General features: G+C 41.0%; 1 protein-coding gene across 1 annotated transcript in view; it reads right to left on the bottom strand.

The window, feature by feature from the left end:
• LOC112464998 overlaps nt 1-26548 on the bottom strand; it is a 39803-nt gene that overhangs the window by 6708 nt on the left and 6547 nt on the right. The window contains exons 2-3 of the mRNA XM_025032378.1: nt 4261-4577; nt 3829-4043 (exon numbers count right to left, since the gene is read on the bottom strand). Of these exons, the coding sequence (XP_024888146.1) occupies nt 3829-4043; nt 4261-4576 (531 nt within the window). The 5' untranslated portion in view covers nt 4577. The remainder of the gene's footprint in view (nt 1-3828; nt 4044-4260; nt 4578-26548) is intronic.

Consider the following 26548-nt stretch of genomic DNA (forward strand, 5'->3'; position numbering starts at 1 on the left):
ATTCAATAAATGATGCTCTAGCATAAAAAATGAATATCCAGGAGTTCAACAAAATTTGTTTAATGATCTTTATATCGAAAAATAAATCATTGAATTATATGGCAACGTGAATGCGATTATCTCTTTTCTGGCAGATTATCTGTCCGTTGATAAGAACTGCATTGTACTGCAGAAGTTTCGAAAACGAGAAGTATCATGAATTTCAACACCGATTTTTCACCGGGAAACATCGACTTTCCGGTGGTGACGATGGCAGCAACTACTATAGGATAACACGGCAGAAGAATTTATGTTTTAGTCGGCGCCGGAGAACTATACGCGGCGGAATTGGGCGGTCAACCGGATTAGAATGGTCCTCGAGTTAAGAAGCTGTACATTGAATTTGCCTTCCTCTCTCTTCTACCTTGCTATTTCTGTCCTAGTCGCTCGCTTCGATAAAGCGATTCCTCTTTGAGACGGCGAATCTCTTCGGAGGAACGTGACCAAACTCGAACAATTGGGTCGCCGAGCATGCTGAAATTTAATGTACAAGCTGTGAATCGAACGGTGCATAGAAGCTTAATTGCATTTTCTATCACTATATTACTGCAAACGTTATATTGACGTTATTGTTGATTGCTTATTTTTATTTCTCACAGATGTTAGGATATAATTTAATTTAAATGCAATAAGGCATGTGTCATATAAATTAAAATGTTTATTATTGGCTATACATTTAGAGTCAGACGAAACAATCGTAAAACAAATTCTTGACTAATAATTTGCCTTGCTTTTTCATACTTAAATAAATTGCGGAACATATAATCATAGAAATATTAAACTTGTTTTCCAGTTGTTCTATCTTTTTCGAACAAAACGTATCAATAACAGATATCAGGAATTTATTTTAAATTCAGCATTAAGTACTTGGATATTGCTTGGAGTTTTACCGGAATAATACAGATGGAATAATAGGCGAACTTTGATATATGAGAAAATCTTGAAAATAGCCGCATTCTTCATAAGCTGATATGTGACCTCACGCCGAAATATATCGAAATAGTCTAACGAAGACTTTCTACATAAAGAGGATTTGTCGGTGAAATTTAATTCACGGATTTCATTAACGGGCAATCAGGTTTTTTATATGAGCAGCACTGCAGCTGGATTGATATTTCCGGTCTGTGAGTTTCCTAAACTCAAATTCATCACAAACTGACAGATGCATGTTAATACTCGAAAGCTCGAACAAAGTTTTCTTATTGCGTCGTCGTTACGGATCGATATCGCTCGCAAAAACTTGTAGTGTAGACATAATATAACACATTTTTGTAATATTGTAATACATTGTTCACATCAATATAAAAACTGTGTAAGACAATCAAAAATTCAAAATTTTGAAATTAAACTTCGGAATTGTTGCGTAAATTTGGACCGCGATAATTTTAGACCGATCATAGACACATGCGCAGATTGGTTGGAAAACGAAAGATGTAAAAGATGTTTCAACGTCATACCCTTCCGCGTAATGAAAACATAAATCCTGATGGTATCATCATCAGTTACGTCGTACAATAAATTCTGCGAATATTATTTAATATTTCCGCGTGTGTACGTAAAACATACGTAAGATGTAAGTATAATGGCATGAGATATGAGCTGCCAACACGTTGTATGCACAATTTGTGCGAGACGATAAACAGACTTTCGAAATAGTCTGACAAGCTTTCCGTAACTTATTTCGAATCTATCTCGTATAATCGCCAAACCGGCCATTAAATCTAGATTCAAATATTATGCGATGTTACGCTCGCATTATCAGGAACATAAAATACGTATATGTATACACGCATGTTCACTTTATTTATAATGATTAAACTGTAAACTGGACCAGCATTAACCGTAAGCTGCTGATGTCATAAATATATCAAAATATTTGCGCTTATTGTGAATATCTTGTTATTTCCGGTGATCAATAAGAAGAAATAACGATATCAATGCTCGTCATTATAAAAATTACACAATATTGTATAACATAATAATATTGTAACTCAATATCTTATTATCTTTATCGTATTATCTTTTATACACGTCAACAGATGTGTATGCACGAGGATATTGATATGCAATCAAATAAACACATTTAGATTCTTTTACATATAAAATTGCATTTTCTTGAAAACTGTGCGAATTACAAAAATGTATTCTATATTTTCAGATCGTTCTTTTTCGCCTCGCTTGCGGTTGCGTCGCAATGTACTAATGTACTAAATACGTTGTCATGTTTAAGATCATTTTCTCTTTTTCACGAAAATTACGTGATCAATCTCGTAAAAGCTTGGTAATCGCAATTCTTGTAATATTGCAGGATCGCGCTGCATCCGCGAAATGGCTGCGAGATTTATACCGACGTCCTGCGATAGTCATACGATCGTCGGCTAATCAACATCGGCTGATTAGTAATTACTAATAGCGCATTTGAAGGCCCACAAAAATCCAATTTGTGATTCCACCGATCGATTACAATACTCCAGTCTGGACGCGCCTCATTTCGATTATCGATCTTCAGGACGCTTCGAGGGGTGGTGGCTGATTGTTAGATCGCTGCCAATTTCCTCGTCATCTGCTCGTCACGAAATTGCGCTGCGGAATACAAATCAAATGACGGACGGCATTCCTGGCAAGAGCTATCGCGACCGCGGTACCCGCAGCATGGAGCGATAATTCGTTTCGATAACTCGAGATATTATGTGATTGAATAACCGGCTTTATCGGGCGGAACCAGCCGTAGCGTACCGGTATATCGTCGTTGATTCGTTGCATGTGTCGCGACCGGATCGTTGTATATCAGCGCGCCAGCATGGAGTACAAAGTATCTACGATTGCGGGAATTAATATTCCGGTTGTACCATTTAAAGCACGCGGGAGACGATGACAATTTGTAACTATTGTCCAACCAGCTGTTATTGCTTTACGAGCGTTACGCTCTTACAAATGACCGAATGCCGATTGTGGCCATTGTAGAATATTGACCGCGCCGTCGGGAACTGCCGTCCGCCTGGGCTGCACTGAAACTTCATTGTGCAAACGGTAACTGCGCAATATTATCTTCGTTGAAATAACAGCTCGTCGGAAAGGCAGTTTGTAGGGAAGTAATAACATAGAATTATTTATTAAGCCAGTTCTCTCTTCGAGATAGACATGGTCCGGTATTGTTACATTCAGGATGCCATGCCGCTTCGAACGGCAACGCCCGACGATTTTGCAGAAGGGTTTCTTAAAACGCTCAACAGCGCGAGTTGCAACTCGAATAACCAGGTCTATACATAACGCAGATCAACGACCGGAGAAGTAGATTATAACACTGATTGACGGTACGATCACTAGTATACTTATTTAACAATAAGTCAAGGAATTTCATTTCAGTTATTTGGAACCGTGTGGAATTTTAAGATAGGAGAGACGAGAAATAGAGAATAGGTTTAACTAAAATAAAATGGTCGTAGTAAGCACGGATTAATGTTGAGTTTAAATTTTAATTTTTTAGCATCATAAAGATGCTATATTATTACGTTATTTTATTACCTAAATTAAATTTAAATTAGGAGACTTTAATTCGTTGCTTTTGGTATTTTGTCGTATGCGTGTTTAATTTCATGAAAATTAGCTCGGATGTTACGAGTTAAATTATTATAAAGTAATTTACTATTGAATTTAGCTCCAGGTTGGAACGTTGTGGGAAACGTAGCAATATCATTAGCGCGGCTCTTTGCTTATTTACTCGATATCAACGTAAACTGGAAAAAGAGTCATATAACAGACAATAAAATAAACTGCGGCGAATCTTACCTGCCATGTTTTTGCAACCGCGACGTCGTACGTTGGCGGCGGCGACGTCATAGACGGAATAGCGGAGTAAAGAGGTTGCGATCGGTTCTGCAAATTCGACCGACTCGTGCCGATCTCGCTGATACTCACACTCGGCGTGTCGGGTATGGTGGCATACAGCGCTTCCTCTATATGGTTCTCACGAATCCCATCGCCGAGGATACTCGAACCCGAATCTGCCGAGAGAGAGTGCCATCAGAAACAAAAATACAAATTCTTTATCTCTCTTTCCTTGTAACTTTCGTGCATCACATAATATATTATTTACATATTTTATATTTATATTTTACTATCTGGCTACTTCGAAAAAAATATACTCTAGAGCATAATAAATATTCCAGAATAAATTCTTTCGACATCAGAATAAAATTAACGAAGTCCGTGCGGACTAACCGATGTAAGTGTAATGCGATTCGGCTCTGTCGGCGCTTCGAGTCCTCCGCGAGTGATTGAGCCGCTTCTCGTGCTTGCTGTTCTTTATTGTAGATCTTGTGGATTCCGTCACCGCGCTGCTGCTTCCGGTCTCGCTCGATGTTCGAGTCTTCGATACCCGCGCGTCATCGGGTTGCTTCCGCGAGTCCTTGCCCTCCGACTTGTTGCCCTTCGTCTTAGGCAGGAGGATGGTCAGCTTTCCCATGACAATCGAGCTGTTTCGTGACTTGGACAGGTCCGTGGTCACGCCACAGGCACATACCTTCTCGTTAGGCATCCTGGAAAAATGCAAGTAACATTTAACAAAATTTTTTTTCAATTTATCCTTGCGGAGTAGTGACAATTAGTGAGGATATTATGGACGTGCTCACAGACGTGCTCACAGACGAGCTACAGCCCGATGTTGGTTGTTCTTCGAAAAAAGAAATATCTTACACAAGTCTATTAAAGTCGCGCGAGAATAATATTACGGCAAGAAAGAAAGAGAGAGAGAAAGAGAGAGAGAGAGAGAGTGTGTGTGTGTGTGTGTGTGTGTGTGTGTGTGTGTGTGTGTGTGTGTGTGTGTGTGTGTGTGTGTGTGTGTGTCAGAATATATCAGAATAAAATTCATGAAATACCTCGTCAAGTATTCACTTTTCGAGAATCTCATTTTAATGCTACTACACACAGAGCACTGCGAAAGATTAATTTATATTAAAAAATTATACGGTTTCATAAATAACGTAAGTCCACTGGGACTTAATGACGTCGAGATTCGTAACGTTCCCTCGCAATCCGTTACAGCCGGCGCGCACTACGCCCAAACAACGTTATCGACCTCGTGCGCCGCGCGCTATTATTAACGATCCTATAATGGCCCTTAATTGGAATCACTTCGTAACGTTTATTCGCAATAGCGCCCTGCTCAGCATCGGTTCTCGCGTAATAAACGCGATTATGCGAGTTCGGAACATATTCGTCGGGAAAAAAGAGCGTGGCGAAACTTTTAACGGGTTCCCTCAACAAGATTCGATTGACAAATTGGATTGTAGAAATTTCCACGGCTCTTTGACTCGCAGATCGTACAGTCAGCTATACAAAATTATCGCCGGTAAAAGGATGAAGTAATTAAGAATCAAATCTCGGGATGGGTCTAAACTCTAAACTTCAAGACGCGGTCGCCGCTACATCCAAAAGAATCAGCATGCCTATCATATTCTCTGCATGTGCATTTATTTGGATCACTCCGTGCGCGGAATCTTTAATATCGCGATCCAATTCGAACTTTTCGGAATAAATCATCGATCTGCCAAATTTTACGATGAGACCCAGAGCGGAGGCTGCTATTTCTCAAGAGAGAGAGAGAAAAAAGAAAGAGGGAGAGAGTAAAGTCAATTCTTTTTACTTGACTTTTACCAAAGCGAAAGAAGAAAAGGAGGCAGAATGGTCCCTTAATTCCCGAGAAAATCTTATTCTCCGCACATTTGGAAAGTCACTTCTGAGAGAACGAAGTCAAGCCAGTTCGCGTCGGATCGCACAATCCCGTTTTATATCGTCGAAATGAACAATGCCTCTCAGTATCCTCATCGGATTTCGTCCTCGAGCACTCTTATCCTCTCAAGATTAAAAGGACCGTCGCCTTCGCGTTTATTATCCTTCCGTCGTTTCTCCCCTAAACCACTTTCAACGAAGTACTCGATTTAATCCCGTACTTTCGCGTCGGACTATCATCGGTATCCATCCAGAAGTCAAATGAAATGTTTTATAATGTATACCGTAGTCTATTAACAGTTATATGAGAACATTTATATAAATTCGATAAAAACGGAATAAGAGAGGTAGGTATACAAAGATTGCAACAAACAGAAAGCATCAGAACAAACGAGCCATTTCAGGCTGGCGAGGATTTTATTAGTTATTCTGTGTAATATGACTAACTACAGGTACAGGCACGATGTGATAATAGACTCGCTTTGACATTCGAGGCGCGTGCAAACATCCCGAGAATGCGTTCGCGCCTGGCAAAGTGACGCCTCGAGATAATTTCGGTTCTCACCCGGGTTCGGGCCGGGAGGGCCGGGAAGGACGAGCACGAGGCCAGAGCAGGGGAATCGCTACATGGAAATTGAATTACGTGCCCTGCTGCGAAATGAGCTGCCAGGGACCTTGGTTAGTTTCGACGACAAACTGCTCACTACAGTACGCAGACCTGCCCATTACTCATCCCGCTAGCAAGACCCACGAAACTCCTTCCATGCCTGACTTTAGACATATATCCAGAGCTTGGTTCCCCAAAGGTACCGCTTGCTCGCCAAGACAACTTTTTGGAATAAACCAAGAATACAGGAGGAGGAGGAGGAGGGGGGGAGAGAGAGAGAGAGAGAGAGAGTGTCTAGCCAAGTGCGGTCAACTCTTTTTTAACAAACGGATCGGGTAATCGATAGTTTTTTTAAGTATAAGTGAAGTTTACGAGTGCCTCTCTTTAACCGAGTAAAAGTTTCATGAATACCGATAAAACCTGCAATATTTCTAAGCGCGTAACACGACGCGCCGTTTTATTGTAAGTCGCGTGGGTAATTTCGCGAGGGGATGTTTTCCCGCGTGAGGGAATGTACGCCGCGGACGATAAACGCTACGTTATTGTTCTTATAATTCTGGAAAATTTATGGGTACCGAGTTTTTCTCAACATACGTGCGAAGATAAAATCCTGCATTTAAATGTGTCACATTGAAAAATGATGTAGAGAGGTAACTCCCAATAGGCGCACATTGTATCCCACATGTTCGACAAAAAATCATTAATCGATAAATGAGGATTTTCGTGTTTCGAATGCAGGAAATGGAAGTGGGGCGAGCCGATATTTATAATTAAAATCTTTGTTGAAAACATCAGCGAACGTAATCAAATACATCGCTGCCAATCGTATCTCCTTTCTGCTTCGAAGCAATATAACGTTTAATTACAAAGATCCAAGGATCGCCCTAGTTGCAATTAACGTCGCCGACATCTTCGATGCGGGGATGCGAATGACTCTTCCCGACGGCGGTTATCGGGCTTGCATTGATATCGACAGAGACGAGAAATGGGCTTTCGAACGATAATTATTACAATGCCGAGGCACCCAGCTCGTGTTCGAAACGGACAGCTGCGGCTGCGGAAGAGCTAGAGAGATGAGTTTTCCCTTTCAGCCAATAATAATCAAACAAGGGAGAGAAATTCCATGTACAAATTAGAAAAGTTACGTGGAATCGCTCGATCTTTGCGTCGAAGTATCTTGCGCTTAATATATAAAAGGAAGAAGATATAAAGGACGAAAAGAAATACGAAAGAAAGAAATTAATTTAATGCAATTTGAATGGCGAATAGTCTTTTTGATGATAGAAAAAAAATGGAAATAATAAAATAATAAAATGTAAAATGTAAAAAATCGAAAAGCATATGATAAGCCTGTTAAATTGGACGTATTTCACGCTGTGCCATACACGTAAATTAGCCAGTCTCTTTTACATTTTTATATAGTAATACTTTATAATATATCCCATAGGAAAATCTTTTGCGGCTTGTCGCAGCACAAACACGATACACGTTTTGGTTACTGTCTCAAGCTAAAGGTACGCGATGAGAACAAATACGGGAATAAAACCGCGGTTCTCCCTTCACAATTTCAGTCCCGTGAGATTCGCCTTACCTGCCTTTGGAAATTCTCGCGATTCCGCAAAATGTAAACAGGAATCAGCGCGAGGCAACCTCTCCCTTTGATTCGCGCCGGGATTAATTCGTTACAGTAGAGAGGAAGGAAAACATGTAGCGCGCGCTAGGAACGACGACGTTAATTAATTTTGTCCAAGCATCTTCCACGGAATCTTACATTTTTCATACCCGCTCGAGCAGTTCGCCTCGCGCTGTGACGTTAAACTATTAGCCTACCGCTGAGAAACAATTAAATTATCCAAATATTTGCAATATCTGTAAATACCTGAGCGTAAATAACAACCTTGCTAAGTATTACAACTATGCTACGATCATGGAAAATTTTGTGTCGTTGCATAATTTACATTGTTATATTCATGTTCAGTTCGTCATTATATAGTTTAGTTTATCGCTTGTTATTCACACGTTCACTGAATTATTTATCTTTACGCGGTGTATTTTTATCGCCTTGCTCATTATACGAAACAAGAGAGAGCATCTACCAGTAAAATATTCATAAATGGGTTGCGCGTTTTTGTTTCAACATTTTGCGTCTTTGGTACTAACGTCGGAGATTTCTGCGTCCTCGAGCGATACTAGAATACCACGCGAACAAGAAGAGGTTCCATCGTAGACGAAGCCCGGGCAGTTCATGAATTCTCCCGCGTGCCGTTGATACCCGCGCAGGCATGAACGGTCGAAAGAATCGCATATCCGTCGTGTTAATTAGAGCCCGCGATATAGTCTCTGGCGAAGGCACCCTCGACGATGAGCCGCCGTCCGCGTCGGTTTCATAATTAATCCGCGAATACGGATCTGTCGAAGAAAATTCAGCGCTACATGAATCTTATTCGCTCTTCGTATAATGAACGCTCGGCGCTTGTCCCGCGTGGAATTAACGCCGTGGATCGTTCCCATGATATTTAAAATAAGCGAACCTTTCTTTCTCTTCTTTCTCTTGCTTTTTTTATATTTTAAACAAACGCAACGATGAAAACTCTTTCTTTTCGCGCTGTACATCCCGCTTAACGCTTTGTCCCCATTGTACGGCAGAATTTATGGCCTCGCCGCTCGACGACGGGCTCGACGTGTTTCCGCGGTTCTTGCTTTTCTTCCTGCCGACATTTGCTCTAATATGTATACGATTCACGTTGTTTAAACGGAGCAAACATATATCTCGCGTGACGACCGTGTATCCGTCGTTCTCGTCACTTTGGTCGCGACCTCTCGATGTGTACGCATTCGAAACTCGAAACGTCTCGGAATTCTGTCAACTGGCGCGTCAGCGACTGCTAATGAGATTAAACGTTGCCCCGGCAAAAAGCCGAGAGGGAGCGAGGAGGGAGGGAGGGAGGGAGGGATTGCGGTATCCGGTTTTGACGTGGCGCGTTAAATTTAATGTCGTCAAACGACAGGGTAGGCGACCATTATCCGCTTTCTCCGTCGGAAATATTTCGAATACACTTGGGCTAAAAGAATCAATATTCAATAGGCTGCTCGCACACCGGCATCTAAATTGCAAAACGAAAGCCGGCGCAATGCGGGTCCGTGGATGCGTTACAGAAATATTCATCCGAATTGTTCGACGTGGCGACGCGCGGCGATACGCGCGGGTGAACTGGGTCATCGTGAAATATAACGTTTTTACGAGGATGTACGCGTGTCCGAAAGGAGTCGCCAGATTCCGTCCCAATGTGTCACTACTGGGCTCTAATTCGATTATATGCATTCGCTTGCGGCCACGGTCGCGAAACGGAGTATTTCGCGTTCGAGAACGGACAATGGGAACGCGTACTACGCGGTTTATCTTTTTTTTTGCCTTCTGTCTGACATAAAATATCTGGCTCGAACTCACGAGAATAAGAATAAACAATTTTCCGCGACATAGAAGCGCTTTCGTTAAACGCGAAATAAGAGTTTCCGCTCGTTTCCGATCGCTAATTACGTACTCATGTAAAAGAATTCCTTTGGGCAAATTTTCTACAGCTCCTTGCACTTGTAAATACTCACTTTTTCTCTGTCGCTTTTAGTGTAGGCGACAATGATATTGCGTTGCGCGCATCATGGAGGAACGTAATTTCAAAGATGAGAATGTATATACGAGAAACTTGACATGTTACGCAATAGTGTCTAATGTTGCTCTCCCCGATAGACTTAAACGCCTCCAAACGCCTTTTTTAAACGTATATGTGCGATCGACCTAATTAAGAGCGATTAGTCAGCTCGATATCGATATCGAGGACATTCTTATCATTTTGTCACGACGCTTTACACCATTATCGAAGACCAAAGAAAGGGCGCGTTTAAGCGTCGCTATATGACGAAGAAATTCCGTCCTCCAGGAATGAACGGCGATAATTGAAGAGGACGAGAGGCGAGAATGAACGACGACGTTAAGGGTAAAAGGTGACCTACAGCTCGAGCAAGGTGGTTGAGGTTGGGCCGGGCCTAGCATCCGGTTGCTGGCTCGACGTGACCCGGATTTACCTGGTCTCTCCACCACGCTCTTCCCTCGTCGCCCTTTCCCTCCTGCCCGACTCTGTGTGTTCACCTGTGTTACGAGATAGATCTTGTAATCTAATAAACTTCTCCACTGATAAAACATGGCACACGTAGTCACGCCGCGTGTCGCGATGTCTCTCGTGCGAGGATGCGGCTTTACTTCGCGACAGATTCGTGATCCGTCGTTTGCCAAAAAAAAAAAAATGGGTGACCCAGGAAATCCCGCGGCTCAAATTTCGTCAGTGGATTTTTCAGTCGATTTGGGAGTCTCATTGTTGAACGGATGCACAGGCGAACGATTGCTTTGAGCATCGCGATCGCTTGTCGGGCATTGATGGAAAAATATCGCGCGGCACAATTATTGAGTATCGATTTCCCCGCGAGTGAGCTCCGTGCATTTTAGGTATGCGCGCATTTCATCCGCGCTGCGACGAGGGTGCATTTACGCGATTAAATTAGCCGGTGGAGCGCACGACGCGAGCTTTCACACCAAACAATCGGCAACACGCGCGTATATACCGACTCGACAAAATTATTGACCCTCCCTACCTCCTACGGCGACCGCTTAATTGAATTTCTTACCGGTACCTCATATACGACGTGATCGTCGTAAGCCCCAGTACACATCGCAGAACGTCTCTCATTAACCCAAACAATAAACGTCAACACGGCGGACAAGTTTAATTTACGGGTAAATCTCTTGAAAGAACTTTATTAACGAAATCGATTAGGCTTAATGTTATATATTAAATATATTACGTTACAGTAAAGTTTCTCGAGCTGTGGATAATGCAACATCAGACTAAATAATTGTAGGGACGAGATATTTTATTGTGTATTTATAAAAACAAGTAATTTGTATAATTAAAAAATAATTGTGTGTGTATAATAGTAATGGCGGAGAACTGCAGATCGTTTTCACGTAATAATGGATAATTTAGCGTATGTATTACGCTATTACGTTCTACATTCTGGAGCACGTAAATTATTCGACGATGTTTTCGCAGAAAAACACAGAATAATCGACAATGATGCCAGCCGACCGTGGCAGGCCATAATTGCAATAAATTAGAAAACCCGTGAAACGCTTAATAACTTAATAATTATATTTAAAAAGCTTATATATACAGAATAACCATAATATGAAAGAAACTTTTTTTTATGATTCATGTACTTTTACCTTGATCCAATTGCCGCACGCTCACTAAGAGCGAAATCAATTGAGTCGCGTATCGCGAGGCATTCTTGCGAACGCAGGCATGTCAGAACCATTAATGCCACCCATTGTGCATTATATCCTAAGCCGAAATCATTCGAAAGCAACGATTCTACTCGCGGTACGTGCCGAGTATTTCTCGAGCGATTTCGATGGGATGTCAATACCGCAAAAGTCGGTCATACCTCAGTTTTGCAGGTAGCAAGCACAGACAGCTGTAAGCTTCTCGCAATCGACAAAGACGAACTCGCGTACTCCTCTCATCCGTAACGACATCGCGTGCATTCGGGTGCGAATAACTATATGAAAACTGGAGACTAACTTTTACGCGAACGACGACGGGGAAAGGATCGGCGAGAACCGATTTAATCGGGGTCCGCGTGCGTGGAAAGAATAAAGACCGAGAAAGGAGAGAAATGGATGGTGTCGTCGATATCTCAACAATTTGATAAATTCTTATGGAAATCGAGTCGAAGGATTCCGGGTAGCTCCGGTGGTAGCTTTATGTTCCAACAGCCGAGTTATCTTTAGCTGTGTCGATATCGTTCATTGCGACAATCGAGAAATGGGTTATACTGCTCAAGCATAATGTACATAGACATACCGTAGAGTTGCATGGTATAATAAGGAAACAGACGGAGCATTATGTATCTTGCGCTTGAGGGTAGATTAGATGAGTAGATCTTAAATCCACTTCAGACGATCCACGATTCGCATCAGAAGGGAAATTCTGTTTATGTAAGGATACAAAATACGTTAAAATAAGGTATACACACATATATCAAAAGACACGTAGTGTATAAAATGATAAATAAAATTCTATTTTAAAAATTATAGACTGAATTATAGATTACCTAAGGTGAGCTTTAAAGCGGAAATGTGTCGATTGTTTCGATGTATAATACGCCGTCAAATAACTGATATCCTGTGTCTGACAGTGTACAACCGATATACTGTAATGTATCATATTCTGGAACTTCGACCTTAAATAAAATAGATTCTTTGACGAACTTAAAGTTAACTTTTTTCCTTCTTTTCCTTTTAGAAAAAATTTCAGTGCTTCCGTGTAAACAAGTTTGGTTTCTTAGAAGCGACGAGAAAAGTTCGCAATCAATTTCGTTGTCATTATTATCGCGCGATCCGAGTTAAACCCTCTCGGTCCTCTCTCGCGGAGAAAGAACAGCCGACTTCCCGACGCGATTAAAAAGTTGAACCGGGAAGAGCGCGGAGCGCCATCGCCAGGGGGCTATTATAACAGTGTATTTTTCTAGGTTTTACGCTCCTCCAATTCGACCCAGATTACTCATGATCGATCACCAAAGTCGATATCCCGCGAGCCTTAATTCGCCCAGCGAAAACGGTAGCGGGGCTGGGCGAAACCTATCAAAGTTAAGCACTCGTTAGAGTGCCTTCGTCCCCGGGCGAAGTTAATTCCGAAGTTGCTACTACGGGAGAGATCACGTTCTGAGTTTTATACAGTCGCCTATTTTCATTCCGCATTCTATGCTCCCCCAACACTGCAAATTGCATTATAATCACATCGATTAGGGAATTATGCTCATGACCATAATCTGTAGCCTAATCGCGATGTAATTGAAAAAGTGCTAGAAAGAAAGAAAGAAAGATAGAAAAGTCAGGTGCACTTTTATACCTTTCAATTAGGTTACTTTTTTTTAATGAAAAAGAAACTGAATACGTTTTCTACTATGAAAATTTCTGATTTGTTATATCTAAGCTTAATGAAAGGTAAACTTTTTATTTGTTTTCCTCGATAGATTTTATATTTTATGATTTGTAAAGCTAAACCTAGTCACGATAGTTAATTATCCACAATGTCTTAAAAAACTTTTCTTTTTGTTATTATAACCGTTCTTTTTGTTATTTGTATTTTCCTTGCATGATTTTTTTTTCACTACAGGGCTCAAATTTTCGATTTATGAAAGAAGAGGATTTCACAATGGTAACGCGCTGTAACAGAAAGAATCCTGAAAAATGAATATGCGCTAAATTGATGATGTAAAATTATAGCTTTGACGTACGAAAGCGGATATGAATCGATATGATCTAAAATTAAATTTGCTTGATAAATATAATGGTATTTTAGTTCAAAGAAGATAAAAGGAAAGAACTCAATTAAGTAATTCTCTCTAATCGTTTGCAATAAGCGAATACCATTACATAGGTTTTTCTCGTCACGTAATTTTAAAATTCCTTAAAAATAGTTGTGAAAATTCTGCAGAAATAAGTTTTAAAATATCGCAACTCCCAACCGTATAAGCGCGTATCTTGTTGTAAAGTCGGAGAAGAAAATAAGACCGAAGTTGTCGACACTTGTAACAAAATCGAAAACTAAATAAAACCGAATAAACAGACTGCTCGTTTGCGCGCAAAAAAAATGAGCGAAATGAAAATTCCGCGGCGCATCTCTCCTAATAATCACAATAATGGAGAGACAAAGAAACCTTTCGCCTGGGATGTCGCACGACCGACGGTAAAAAGACCAGCAAGAGGAAACGCAGGAGAGACGCGAGAGTTGAAGCGCCGTTAAACAAAGTAATGCCAGGCTGTCACCTCCTTTAATCGTTCGTCACAAAGCAAGCGAAACTACGTCTACGTTTCTCCGATTGAAACAAACTCGGTGACGCGGAACAACGGCGAAAGAGGAAACTTGCTGCACAAACGTCCGTTCGTGATCGTGAAGCGGGTTGAATAAATCTGCATCTCTCATCGGCGTTTATTTTCCGCCGAGACATTTTGCGAAACCAAACGGCATCTCGATATCCAACGATATCCGATCGAGAAATCATCGTCAGAAAATCGTCGTATATTAGCGGACTTACTGGTCCGAATGCAATCGCGACGTATTGACGAATCCACGGAAATCTTTCATCTCAGTTAATCAGAGAGGATCGACGGAGATTAAGAATATCGGGTAATAAGAGATCGAAAGAGAGGGAAGGAGAGAGAAGATGGGAAAAAAATTGCCCTGACGAGAGAGAATAGTCACGAGCGACGAATCGAGGTCGCGCGCTTCATTCGGCCGACGATCGCAGGGAAGCTTTTTTACGCTCGCTCGAATGGAAGGATTACACATCCTGAAAATCCTGTATGCGACAGGGACGAACGGCTGCCGTCTCTCGTACTCGAGACGATGCATACGCGAACGTCGTGAGAAAAATTACAGCGCGAGTTACGCGAGAAAAATTTTGTCTTCCCGCTCATAAGTTTCCAACTTCATACCTCATCGTGCAAGAATTATTAACGATACAGGAGTTTATAATTATTGGTTCTCAATCGTGCAACTTTCTGTAACTAAACCACATTTTCTTGACGTAACTGAGTTTTCCTCCGATAAATATCCGAAGAAAACTCTCGAGAGAACATTTATATCCCGGAAGGGTGCTTCTTGTGCATTGTGATTTCGCTAACTACAAGACAGCCGTCAAAGAAATCCAGTAGCAAACCCCGAAAGCTACACAGAGAAAGGGGAGAAAAAGATTGTCATCGAGCAAGGACCGTTAGGGGACACTCAGAATTTTTCAGTAAACGTGCCGACTGAATGAAGAATCCGGTTCAAAGCTGCACTTTCAAAGCTCACTGAGAACTCAATGCCAGAATTTTCTGCGCGTTTGCATAATACTCCAGGATACGTGGAATCCACGAGAAGCATTCCTAACGAGTGATATCTAAAAATAAGACAAAAAGCCAAACCGTAAGAGAGATGAAGAGGAGAAAATGGAAGCGACCAAGACAGATAGAGAGAAAGAGAAAGGAAATAGAATAGATAGAATCGGAATGAGGTTTTGCTTCTGAAACAGGACGCGCGTTACAAAGTAGAAATTGGGTCACGGCGAACTTACTTGATAACAGATTTTATTTGAGAATTATTTTGTTACATTTCCCATCCACGTTCTTTGCGCTCCTATGCTTAAACTTCAACGAGAATGCCGCGAAACACCCGTATTTATTCTTCACAGTTCGACGTATTTGCCTAGAATTTCAAACGGGCGCATATTTGAGAAACCGTATAGAGATTACAGTCCAGAGTCGGCAGAGGCGAAAATGAAATTTCGCGAGTGGATCGCCGCGCGTGCCCGCGCTGTGGACTCGTCGCTGACGAACCGAGCACGTTCCGGAATTAGCTTCTGCTTCAGGGATTATTAGACCTCTAGTCCCGGGATTCGAGGTTCGCGATCATTAGGGATTACGGTTGACGACACCTTAATTCCGGACGCGTGCCGATATCCGGTTAACGGAAGTCCGCTCGGCCGGGAACGAAAGGACCTCGCTTTACTTACAAAATGTTGGAAAAGGCTGGCGAGGAAATGAAGACCGCATAAGGAAATTAACTTTCTTTTCTCGCATCCGAGATGCACGACTCGCTAAGATCATCGAAATTTACCTATTCCACAAAGGCACATCGAATTGAACGCGCGATCAAACGTTCGAAAAACTGTTTTACACATGAGGGGATAAAGCTTTCCCGATATTCCCTCGCAAATGATTGCAGGATACAGAGTATTCATTATATACACCGTGCAATTAATTAATTTCAGATTAAACTCCATTCTGTGTTATAATACCCGCAATGATTTAAATATTTATAATATGGAGCGTATTAATGCAGCGTTTATAGGTATAATAGCAATCGAAAGCAACAGACATTCTTCGATTTTTCAATTAACGCAGCGAATCGGAAAGCATTGACAATTTGTAAAAGTGTATATTGCGTTTTGTAGAGTAAGGAACTCTTTTGCGCGACACAAAAAGGATGTCGGCGACGAGTCGGGAATATTTCAAACTAAGCGGCGGAAAACGGGCGTGCGAGACAGGTGGACGCTACAATAAAAGTTTTTGAGATCCCGGTCGTAAAGTACAATAACAAAAAAACGCGAGAGGCGACGAATTGAGATAAAATTTTTAGACGTTCGAAAGTAGTTAATGAAACAGCCCGATAAGCCAGCGAAAACGCGAGAAAAATTGTATTAGATTGATTGAATATTGCTTGTAAAATGCTGACAAATGTTTCTATAGGTCTATCGAACTATATATATTAAAAAGGATAAAGGCGGATCGTGCACTTGAGGCAAATTGTCTCGTCAAACTTAAGATAATACGTTTCAATTATCGAGCCCGGTTTTATCGGGAAACTGTGAAAAGAATTGAAAGAGATTCAATAACGAATTAGTTATGCAAGCAATCTATTACGGACGCAATTATGATATCGATTAAGTACGCGAGAAGCTATATCGTCATTTAATCCGTTTCGCCAAATCAAATTATCGCGATACAAATAGTTACTGGGTGTGTATGTGTCTGTGCACGTGTACATGTATATGTGCGAATGGCAAATTCAAATCAACATCTCCGTTCGAGTGTCCGCGTTTGTTCGCGACGTTTTATGGGTGCTCGAACGTGCCGAGGCGGCGGGCGATCGAAGTAACGATCGATGAGGGTCTCTTCTATTCTATTCTTCCCAGACGCCTCGAAACGTTCGTCTCGAAGTAAGACGCGGCACCCAATCGCGATAGAATGACACGGGATGCAAACCAGATTCCGATCTCGCAGACGAAAATAAAATGCCCGGCATCCAACGTACGCCAGTAAATTACTAGCCGACGCGCACGTTCTCGCTCATGTTTTGCGGAAGTCAATAACGTGTGGTGAATGAAAAGCGGAAGCGAGTGAGATGAGAACGTATCTGATATAAGAGCGAGACAGTTGCCATTGTGAGAAAATCGTTCAACGTTATACCTATCTGAAATCCACATGTTTATGTATACATAAATGAAAAAAGGAATATGTTTGTGACATCAGATACGACAGCAAAAGTGACAAAATGTTCGTACGTGAAAGCGTGAATGCGGATTACTACAATCCGCATTCACGCTTTCACGTACGAATAATAATTTAGGAAAATTTATAAACGCGCGTTTAATAGCTGCTTCGCAAAACGTCGTCGACTAAAATAGTATGATATATGTACGTATATATATATATACACGTCTCGCGCGTGTGTTATTATGCATTAATTACCATGCCAAAGCCAAATTTACAAGAGCATATAATCGAATGCTTTCCCCTGCAGCGTTATAATCGCATTACACGCAAGTAACGCGAAATTATTACTGTGCTTTAGCAGTTATATAGCACGACACATGAAGCGCCGCTTTGAGAAATGCATTCGCCTCTAAGTAAGGAGAAGTAATTTTACAAAGTGCCTATCATAATGCCTCATAATTGAACCAACCGGGATACATTATAAATTATCACTTATAATTTAGCACCAATATTAATAGATATCGCATGTACTGCCTGAAAAATCAATACAAAATATGAATTCTTTAATTAAATCGCTAAGACACTTATTCAATTATTTGCAAATTTTACAATTGTTTACAAGAAGTGTATAAATTTTCATCTTGATATTAAAAAGTTACATTTCAAACGAAGCCATCAAAGCTTCGCAGAACAAACAGTTACATCACGCTACAAATGTATATATCTAATGTATATATTTTTATTTTTATTTCTCAATTGCGCGAATAAGTTCTCGCCTGTGATTATACCGAAACAGCAACTTCAAAAATATCGAAAAACATCCGCATCTATCATCCCCCTTTGTTATCGTTGTACATCCTCGATCTCCCTTGTATACGCTAGCAAATCCATCACGACACATGTAAATTTTACATCCACTCGCGCGTATGTACTGCGTGCCCCGGATCGAGAGAAGCCAAAGTAAATGGACGTTTGCTGAGTAGCTTTTAAGCAAGACAAAAGCCGCGATCCCCCGAGGTCGACGAGAAATTTCCCGATCAGCGACCGAATTCTGCTTTGGGAGTCCGAGAGGGTACAGATGGCACATTGTGCTCGAGTCGATGTCGGCGATGTTAGCCTGAGTAAATTGCTTCGTTAAGTCAGCACACGCTATTTTATAATCGCGTTTGAACAATGGCCGAATTTAAACCAGTCCTCTATGTTTAACATAAAAATTATCTAACGTAACAAAATAAAAATATATTTTCTGTTGTGAAATTATGTGTATATCAATGCGTAAGATTTTGCAGACGAGAAACAGAGCACGATCCTTTATTATCACAATTTTACAATCATTGCATTACAATATTTTCTTTATTCAATATCTGAACCCACGCTATAGTATAAATGAGATAATGTATCTAGCTGGAAGTTAATATAAATTATTAGTCTACTTAAATCTTCTTTCGTCATTCTCCAGATACATTCCCCAATCTCGCTTATTGTTAGACTGGGATCAATGATTAATAGGGATTCTTTAAGACTTCTTTTGTAACTTCTGTATATTCTGCCAATCCCCTTACCATTTTCTGAATTATAAGAGGGGATCAAGTTTATATATTATAAGAAAATAGGTGGTATTATGGAACCCCAGCTGTTAAATAAATAATGATACTTCAGGATGGCACTGTATAAGACCTGAGGTTATATAGGACTTTAGATATACGATCATAATTAACAATAAGGTGATTAATTAAAAATTAATAAATTTATAATTTATTTTAGATATTTATATTATTACTATTTTTTCAAATATATATCTTATTCTTGCTTAGATTCTTGTACAGATTAATCAAAATTTTAAAGATTTTTTATATGATTTTTGTACACCCCATCTACCTCTTCTTGAAATGTGAGAAATCAAATTTAATATGTGGAAGAGAAGATGATATTAATTTTATTTCATTTTCAACAGTTTACGAGCTTTCAGTTTCAATAAATATATTTGACATCAATCTGTAGAAGCTTTAACAGTCTACAGTGTAAAGTGGAAATAAATGTAATTTTAAGAGCACACAAATAACAAATTAACGTATTCAAACGAAATAATTTCAAAGCAAAAGAAAAATACAAAATATTTTTATAAAACCTGATAAAATTTTATTTTTCTGAATTGTGCAAATTTCATGTTACGCAATTGCACCTCGGACATTGAATGTCATAAATAGACTTTCCTCTGTACAAATGCCTCTGTTCAAGATCTGTCGCAGAATATTTTAGGAACGAAATCGTATTTTAGCAAACGTGCGATTCAATTATTTTATCTTATGTAAGGTCAATTATACTAATGACATTCGCATTTTCCATGTTGCTCTTACGGAGATAACGACATTGCACCGTCGTTGTACCTTCCGAAAGCAGACCGGAGTACTGTATTACATTTGCGAAAGGCAGGAAAAACTTGTTACTGGCCTAGCAACGATGGCTGTCACGCAGACAACCGTTGAAAAATATTCCATTAGCGAGGTCGAGCGTTGTTCGCCTTGCAATGAAAAAAATGGCGGTCTCGATTTGTCTCTCAGTTAAAAAAAAAAGAGAGCGATAGAGGAGAAAAAAGACAGAAACCAATAAAATCAGCGAAATTTTTGTCATAAACGAGATGCATCCGTTCATCGATCGTACCATCAAATTGGCTGTTTCGCGCTGCATTACTGATTGTTTGCTGCGCCTGTTACCTCTTGTACTATTTTATATTATTCTGCGGAAGTTACACGAAAGTTACATTATTTATACGTTTATTAATTAATATTATATAAATAATAATAAATAATATTTATATTGCGTTATTGTTATTTATATATTAATAAATGTTTAGAGACACACATGCACCGCACGCGCTATACCACAAGAATTTCTCAATCATGTAATATTCCGATAAAATCTATAAATGAGGAAGAAAAAAATAAAATGTATATTATGATCTTTCTGCATTTTGTGACCACAGATGATATCACGTGGAATTAATTCATCAGTACCTTGCGACCGCGATACATTTTTATATATAGTAGCATGCCTGTTTCCATCGAATAGATTTTTCCAAGCATTCGCCGTTCCCAATAACGTACACAATTAGCATTCGTTATTGAAACCTCCGATTCCACTGCCAGTCTCCACTACCCAGAAGAGAGAAAGAGAGAGAGAGAAAGAGAGAGAGAGCTATGTAAAATTCAATATCGGAAGAATCATTATTACCGTGCGCTGCACAATGGCGTTTAGCATAATCCTTTAATCAGCTTCGGGGAGAATACCGAGGAGAAGAAATTGTCGGTAGAGCGGTGTTTTTTAGGATCCTCCGAGTTTTCTGAGCACCGACAAAAAAAATAAATCATCCAGTAATTTTCCTCTACGTTAATTGGAAACGAACGTTTATTATAAACAGAGATCAACTGTGAAATTCCCAAATACTGTCAACTAGTTCTCAAAATCGCCGAAAAAGCTTTCGCGACTTTGCAGCCATCTCAATTATTCTTGAGAAATCTCCAGGAATCCTTCGGACTCTCCAGCATCCATCGATCTTTCGACAGACCCTTCGACCTGTTCGACAAGAGAGCTCTCCTTGTGAACAAGTAGAGCGGATCAAGATGTGCGTATTCGTCATAATATTTCTCGCAAATTATTAAATATATAAAAATTATTAAAAGACAAATGAGATGGGCTGTACCGCTATTCGAGTGTTCTTTATCGTGACATCTTTTATCAGATAATAACTTAAGATCATGTGGATACTTTATTTATAAAAGGCTTCAAAGACTCAACTAGTATTTGTCTAAACGTCAGTAACGATTCGAGAGTACAAAGACGTCTAGCGAGAGAGGGGGTGGTAAAAATCGCCGAAGCAGGTAACATCGTGGAGTCAGAGCTATCGGGTGCCGATAGGAACGACGGCGGTGACGACGATAACGCGGCGACGACTATGGAGCAAGGATGTTGGCGGGGGATGACGGTGGAAGAAGCCACGGGAATAGAGGGTAGGTAGTTGGAAACCAGCAATTGGGTCTGCTGCCAGCGAACTGGGTGCTTGTATAGGTGGGAGAAGGTCGCGGGAGGAGTGTACCAGAAGCCTGAAAACCGGGTCACCACTAGGTCACTGAGCCTCCTCTCCTCCCCCCTTCTCGTCGCTGACAAATAAACCCGGGAAAGTGCTCCTTCGCATATACGAATTAATTATAAATATTATTGGCTGACCCACGAATTGCCGCGATAAGCAACTTCTCGGTCGAATACGATGGTTTGGCCCTATATCGAGGACAAAGATAAATATTTGGTACCGTGCGGCTCGATAAATTATGTCGATTACTGCATTTCGCTGTGTAATTAATTATTGAACATACCATTGATGATCATCTGGTACAATGGCCATTATTGATCTATTTAATTTTCATGTGCACGCATATAACACCTGAATACGGGCTTTGAAAAAATCCGGCACTGTGTATCGAAATACGATAGTTTCTTTTTACAGTATATTATTAAAAAGGCGAAACTGTGTATTCTGAGACTCGATTGAATTTATTCGCGATTACTTTCGCGCGTCCCCTTTCATCTCTACTCAAGACCCCGAATTATTTAATACGTAATATTTTGTGTAAAAGCAGGCTTTCAATTTCGACTCGGCTGGTGAAAAGACTATTCTCGGTTATTCAAACGAGAAAACGAACTCCTGGAAAAAACATGCGTATAACTCGCGGTCGCCCGATAGGCGGATCTATTTTTCGAATTTATTGTCTGTCATCCGTATCGAGGACGGCGGGGCATTCGTCGGGTTTAACGCCGGCCATGCAGTGATATCGGCAAAGAAAACCGGATTTCCGTTACCGATAATAACCATTGACCATAACCATACTGAATATATGTATATACACTCCAGTATATATTCGCAAGAAATAATATTTTTAATAATTCATTGTCGCGCGTTAAAATATGACGTGTTAAACCGACGGCGCGCAATTCCTGGCGATGGTAATATCAAGAGAGAATTTTTACCAATTTATTTTTTTTATTTCCATCTTCATTAAATAAAAAACGTCCATCGTGCCAGTAGTATAACAATGGCGAGTACTCGGGCGAGTAGCAGCGGTCTGCCACAAAGCAGACAGGTAAGGAGCGATCGAAATAGGTCGGAAACAGTTAGCGTCGTGGTCTCGACGTTCCCGCGAGAAACATCGAGAACCTCGTTACAGATGGAGAGATAAACGTCCGTGCAGAATCGATTCTGCGGTCGTATTAACCCTTAATCCTTAAGTGCTCGCGTGACGGAATGTTGCACAGATTCTCGCGTCGAGTCTCTTTTAATTTACCCTTACAAATCTGCAAATAATCTTTATCAAAATTTAAAATAAATTGCATAAAAATAAAGTCTGAATTTTACAAAGAAATGCACAAGCAACTCATTTTCTATTATTCTCAATTCTCTGCTGGCTCTGAATATTTCAGATATTTTATAAAAAATGCTTTATCGCTCATCCGACAGGTAAATTAATAAATAAATGAATAGATTAAAGAAGAAAGAGATTACTTTGCTTCCGCGCTTACCGAGTTCCTGCTCATGAGTCTTTGCCTCGTGTCGAAATGAAATAATCATACTCGTATCGGATCGAATCACGTAAATTGATGATCGGTAATTATTAGCGTTATCGATCATTTCAGCAAAAGAACCTCACGCAAGGCTGAACTTTCCCGATCCTTTTTATATAATAAAAGGGAATAGATGGGATATGTGTGTGTGAAACCAATGCCCGTGAGTATCTAAGGGATTATCGAGTTCACCGCTGCGTCACGTCGGCATCGCAGTAGAATCGCTTCGCGAAGAGCCAGACCGCGCGAGTAAAGCTGGACCTGTAACGTTATACTGAACATGTATCACGCCGTCGTAACATTACAAATGATGGCACGTTACTGCGGTGTTACAGTTACTCCGTACAATGTCACGGCAGCGCGGATTACGATACGCAGTGGCGTTACGATGCACCTTACAATGTCGACATTACACGGATTATCGAAGGCGTGCCGAGATAGCGTAATTCGACGAGAAATATCGATTATGTGTAGCGGCACAATATTGAGTTTTAAGAGTAGAAAAATGCGTGGAAAAATCGTAAGCCGCGAAAAACTATTACGGATGAAAGCTCGTAAAAAATGCCACTTTCCTCGTAGAACTATCTTTTTTCCTTTACAGATATTAAAATACGTGCTTAAAATAAATTCTCCGCGATAATTACAAAAGTTCGGTCCCATTTACCGAAATTAATTGTCTATAGAGACGGCTCCGAGAGATACGGTAAGAAACGAGATCCTTATCGAGGATTAAGAAAGAAAGGACGGGTTAGGAAAGAAAGGGCACGGGTTATTATAAAGAATTTTTAATACAACGAGCGAAATGATAAGTGATATTAGACTACCGCTCGCGCGAACGAGCGGGCGGGACAAAGGGCGTTTACTCCACTTTTACGATAAATTGCTCCTTCGGAAATCCATTTAGCCATAGGAGAAACGGCGCCGCTCTTTCCCGTACCGGGCCCGATAAATGCATTATCGTTTTTCTGCCGTCGTCTTCTGCGAGACGGCGATAAAGTCGAAGTAACTCCGGCGCGGCTCACACGCGGTAAACACGAAATTAACACTCTCACCCGCCCATGCCATCACCTATGCGTCCTTCGGCCGCATACACTCCGCGCTACATGGCGATGCACTTTTCTGTCGATTGCACGTGCTCTCATATCCGACGCTAACGTTGTTTCAGTAACGCGTGCGTCCCCTTTGTTACGCAACGAGTGCGCAGCTGGCGCTCGTTGACTCGAGCCGGCGGCGGCGTTGATACTTGCATTATTAAATCCCTTTCACGTGCCCTTTGAAATTTTCTGATGCATTTCCGAGAAAAGAAACCGACTGACCGATTCACTCGCGAAGATCTCAGTAATTTATTTCACTCTGTTATCTCCGGCGCTTTGCCTCCGTAATTGCAGCTAATCCGCGATAAATCACCGCTTTCCTTGAGTCCTTCAAGACTGACACAAAGAGAATTATGAAAGTGGGCGGCTTAACGAAGTTGTTTTCGCTAATCTAAACCCATCTAACGTTCCCTAATGGGTTCGTTTATTTGTCCTACGGCGAATGCGATAACGAACCGCCTGTCAATTTATTTAGAGACGCGACAAGGATAAATTGCTAAGACGCGCGCGATCGGCCGTCGTATAATCATCGATCGAAGCTTCCTTAATTGCGTGTCAGGGAGCGAAGTTCCGTACGTAATGTCCCGCAGTTTAACGAGGCTAATTAGAAGTCGCATTAACCGTAACGTTCGTCCCTCATCGACATCCGCGAAGGCGCAAAATGCCCCACGCTCGACCAGATTGAAACGCTAGAACGTGCACGTTCGTGGAATCGATCGATCGATCGAGTAGTTTTCCAACGATTTCACGAACGCGTCATTACAGCACGTCACAGGGTTTTTTTCCCTCCCTCGCGTGAATGACGCTGAGCACAAATGTACGAACGATTGTTGACGATAATCGCCGCGTCTTTCGACGGTATTTTCCGTCGAACGCGCGACGCGTTCGTCACCGTTCATCACGATCCATCACTCGATGCGCGACGGTCCCCTGACATCCAGAACGACGGATATCTCCCCGAGCGTCATTCTCAGATGCGATCTGCTGTTTCCTCTCTCTCTCTCTTTCTCTCGATGTCATTGCATCGAAACAAGACTCGTGATTTCCCTCGTGTCGTGCAACCACAACGAATCCGCGTGCGGTTTTTTCCTTCGGCGAGTACATCCTGAGAATTCAATCACGCTAACAGCACAGGAGTTACACACGCAATAGATACAGGATAAATCCGATCGAAATATCAACATTGGCATTTCAAACAAATAAACAGAGAATGCGGGTAATTCTGAATTGCAATTTGCTCTTCGATTCATCCATCAATGGAGTAACCTTGTTCTACCGACATGGGTCTTGTAATGCCGAACCGTCATCCATCGTGCCGCAAAGTCTCCGCGATGCGGAAATTCACGGTTCAACGAGCAAATTCCAAAATCGCACTTCCGCGTACATCCACCGTTTCGCTTTTTCGCGTGGTTTATTTTTCCTTCGTTTCTCTCGGGGGACGCGCTTACGTTCGGATTTGCAGTGTGCCCCTGGGATCGCATCGTGGATGTAAACAAAAGCGACGACGAAGGAAAAGCAAGCGGGCCACTCAGCCGTGAAAACGGGGTCAAAGGCCACTCGTCAAAATTGGCATTCGTCGCAATTGCGCACAGCTGAATGCGAATAAAGCGCAGGCGAACTCCTTACGGAGATATTCGATCAGAGGCGCGAGAGTAATATTATGCCTGCGCAAAAGATAAGACGATGAGAGAATCTCCCCTGGGAGATGCGCGGAGAAATTACTTTGGTTATTCGACAAATTTGCGGAGGAACGTTTCTATATGCTTATCTACATAAGTCACGAATCACAATAAATCGTGCAACCAGGTATAATGTAAAGTTTTTTTTTTTAATGAATAATAATAAATCAACCGTTTAAAATTTCTGCTCGATCTCTATAAGCGGTGATCAGCAAAGGGAGATTCGGTCGAGTGTGAAGGAATTATCAGAGACACGGACATAGAACGGATGAAAGATAGAATTTCAAAGAGCGCGCTGCAGATCTCAAGTACCATTTAAACCATTCGACCATTCAAAGGGTTTAAATTTTTATGTAATTGCTTGAAAAGATTACGAAGGTTACGCAGATCATTCCAAGCAAGTCGAATTATTTAACATTAGATATCGAACAATTGAAACGGTATATGGAGAAAAAATTGTAATAAAGTTTATGACAAACATTTCTTTAAATATATTGACATTATAAAATTGCGATATTTTCATTTAAAGATGTTACATATTTTATACTTTGCAAGAGAATTAATTGTCTGTTCACGAATTCTGACGGCAAACTCTAATAAAGGATTTGGTCGACCGGAAAGAAAAATAGAGAAAGAACGTGATTACTTGTGGTTAGGGATCAAAGAGAGAACGGCAAATGCATTTCGCCTTAAC

The sequence above is a fragment of the Temnothorax curvispinosus genome, unplaced genomic scaffold, assembly GCF_003070985.1.
Source record: "Temnothorax curvispinosus isolate PA1 unplaced genomic scaffold, ASM307098v1 QBEX01000209.1, whole genome shotgun sequence".
In the NCBI taxonomy this organism is placed as follows: domain Eukaryota; kingdom Metazoa; phylum Arthropoda; class Insecta; order Hymenoptera; family Formicidae; genus Temnothorax; species Temnothorax curvispinosus.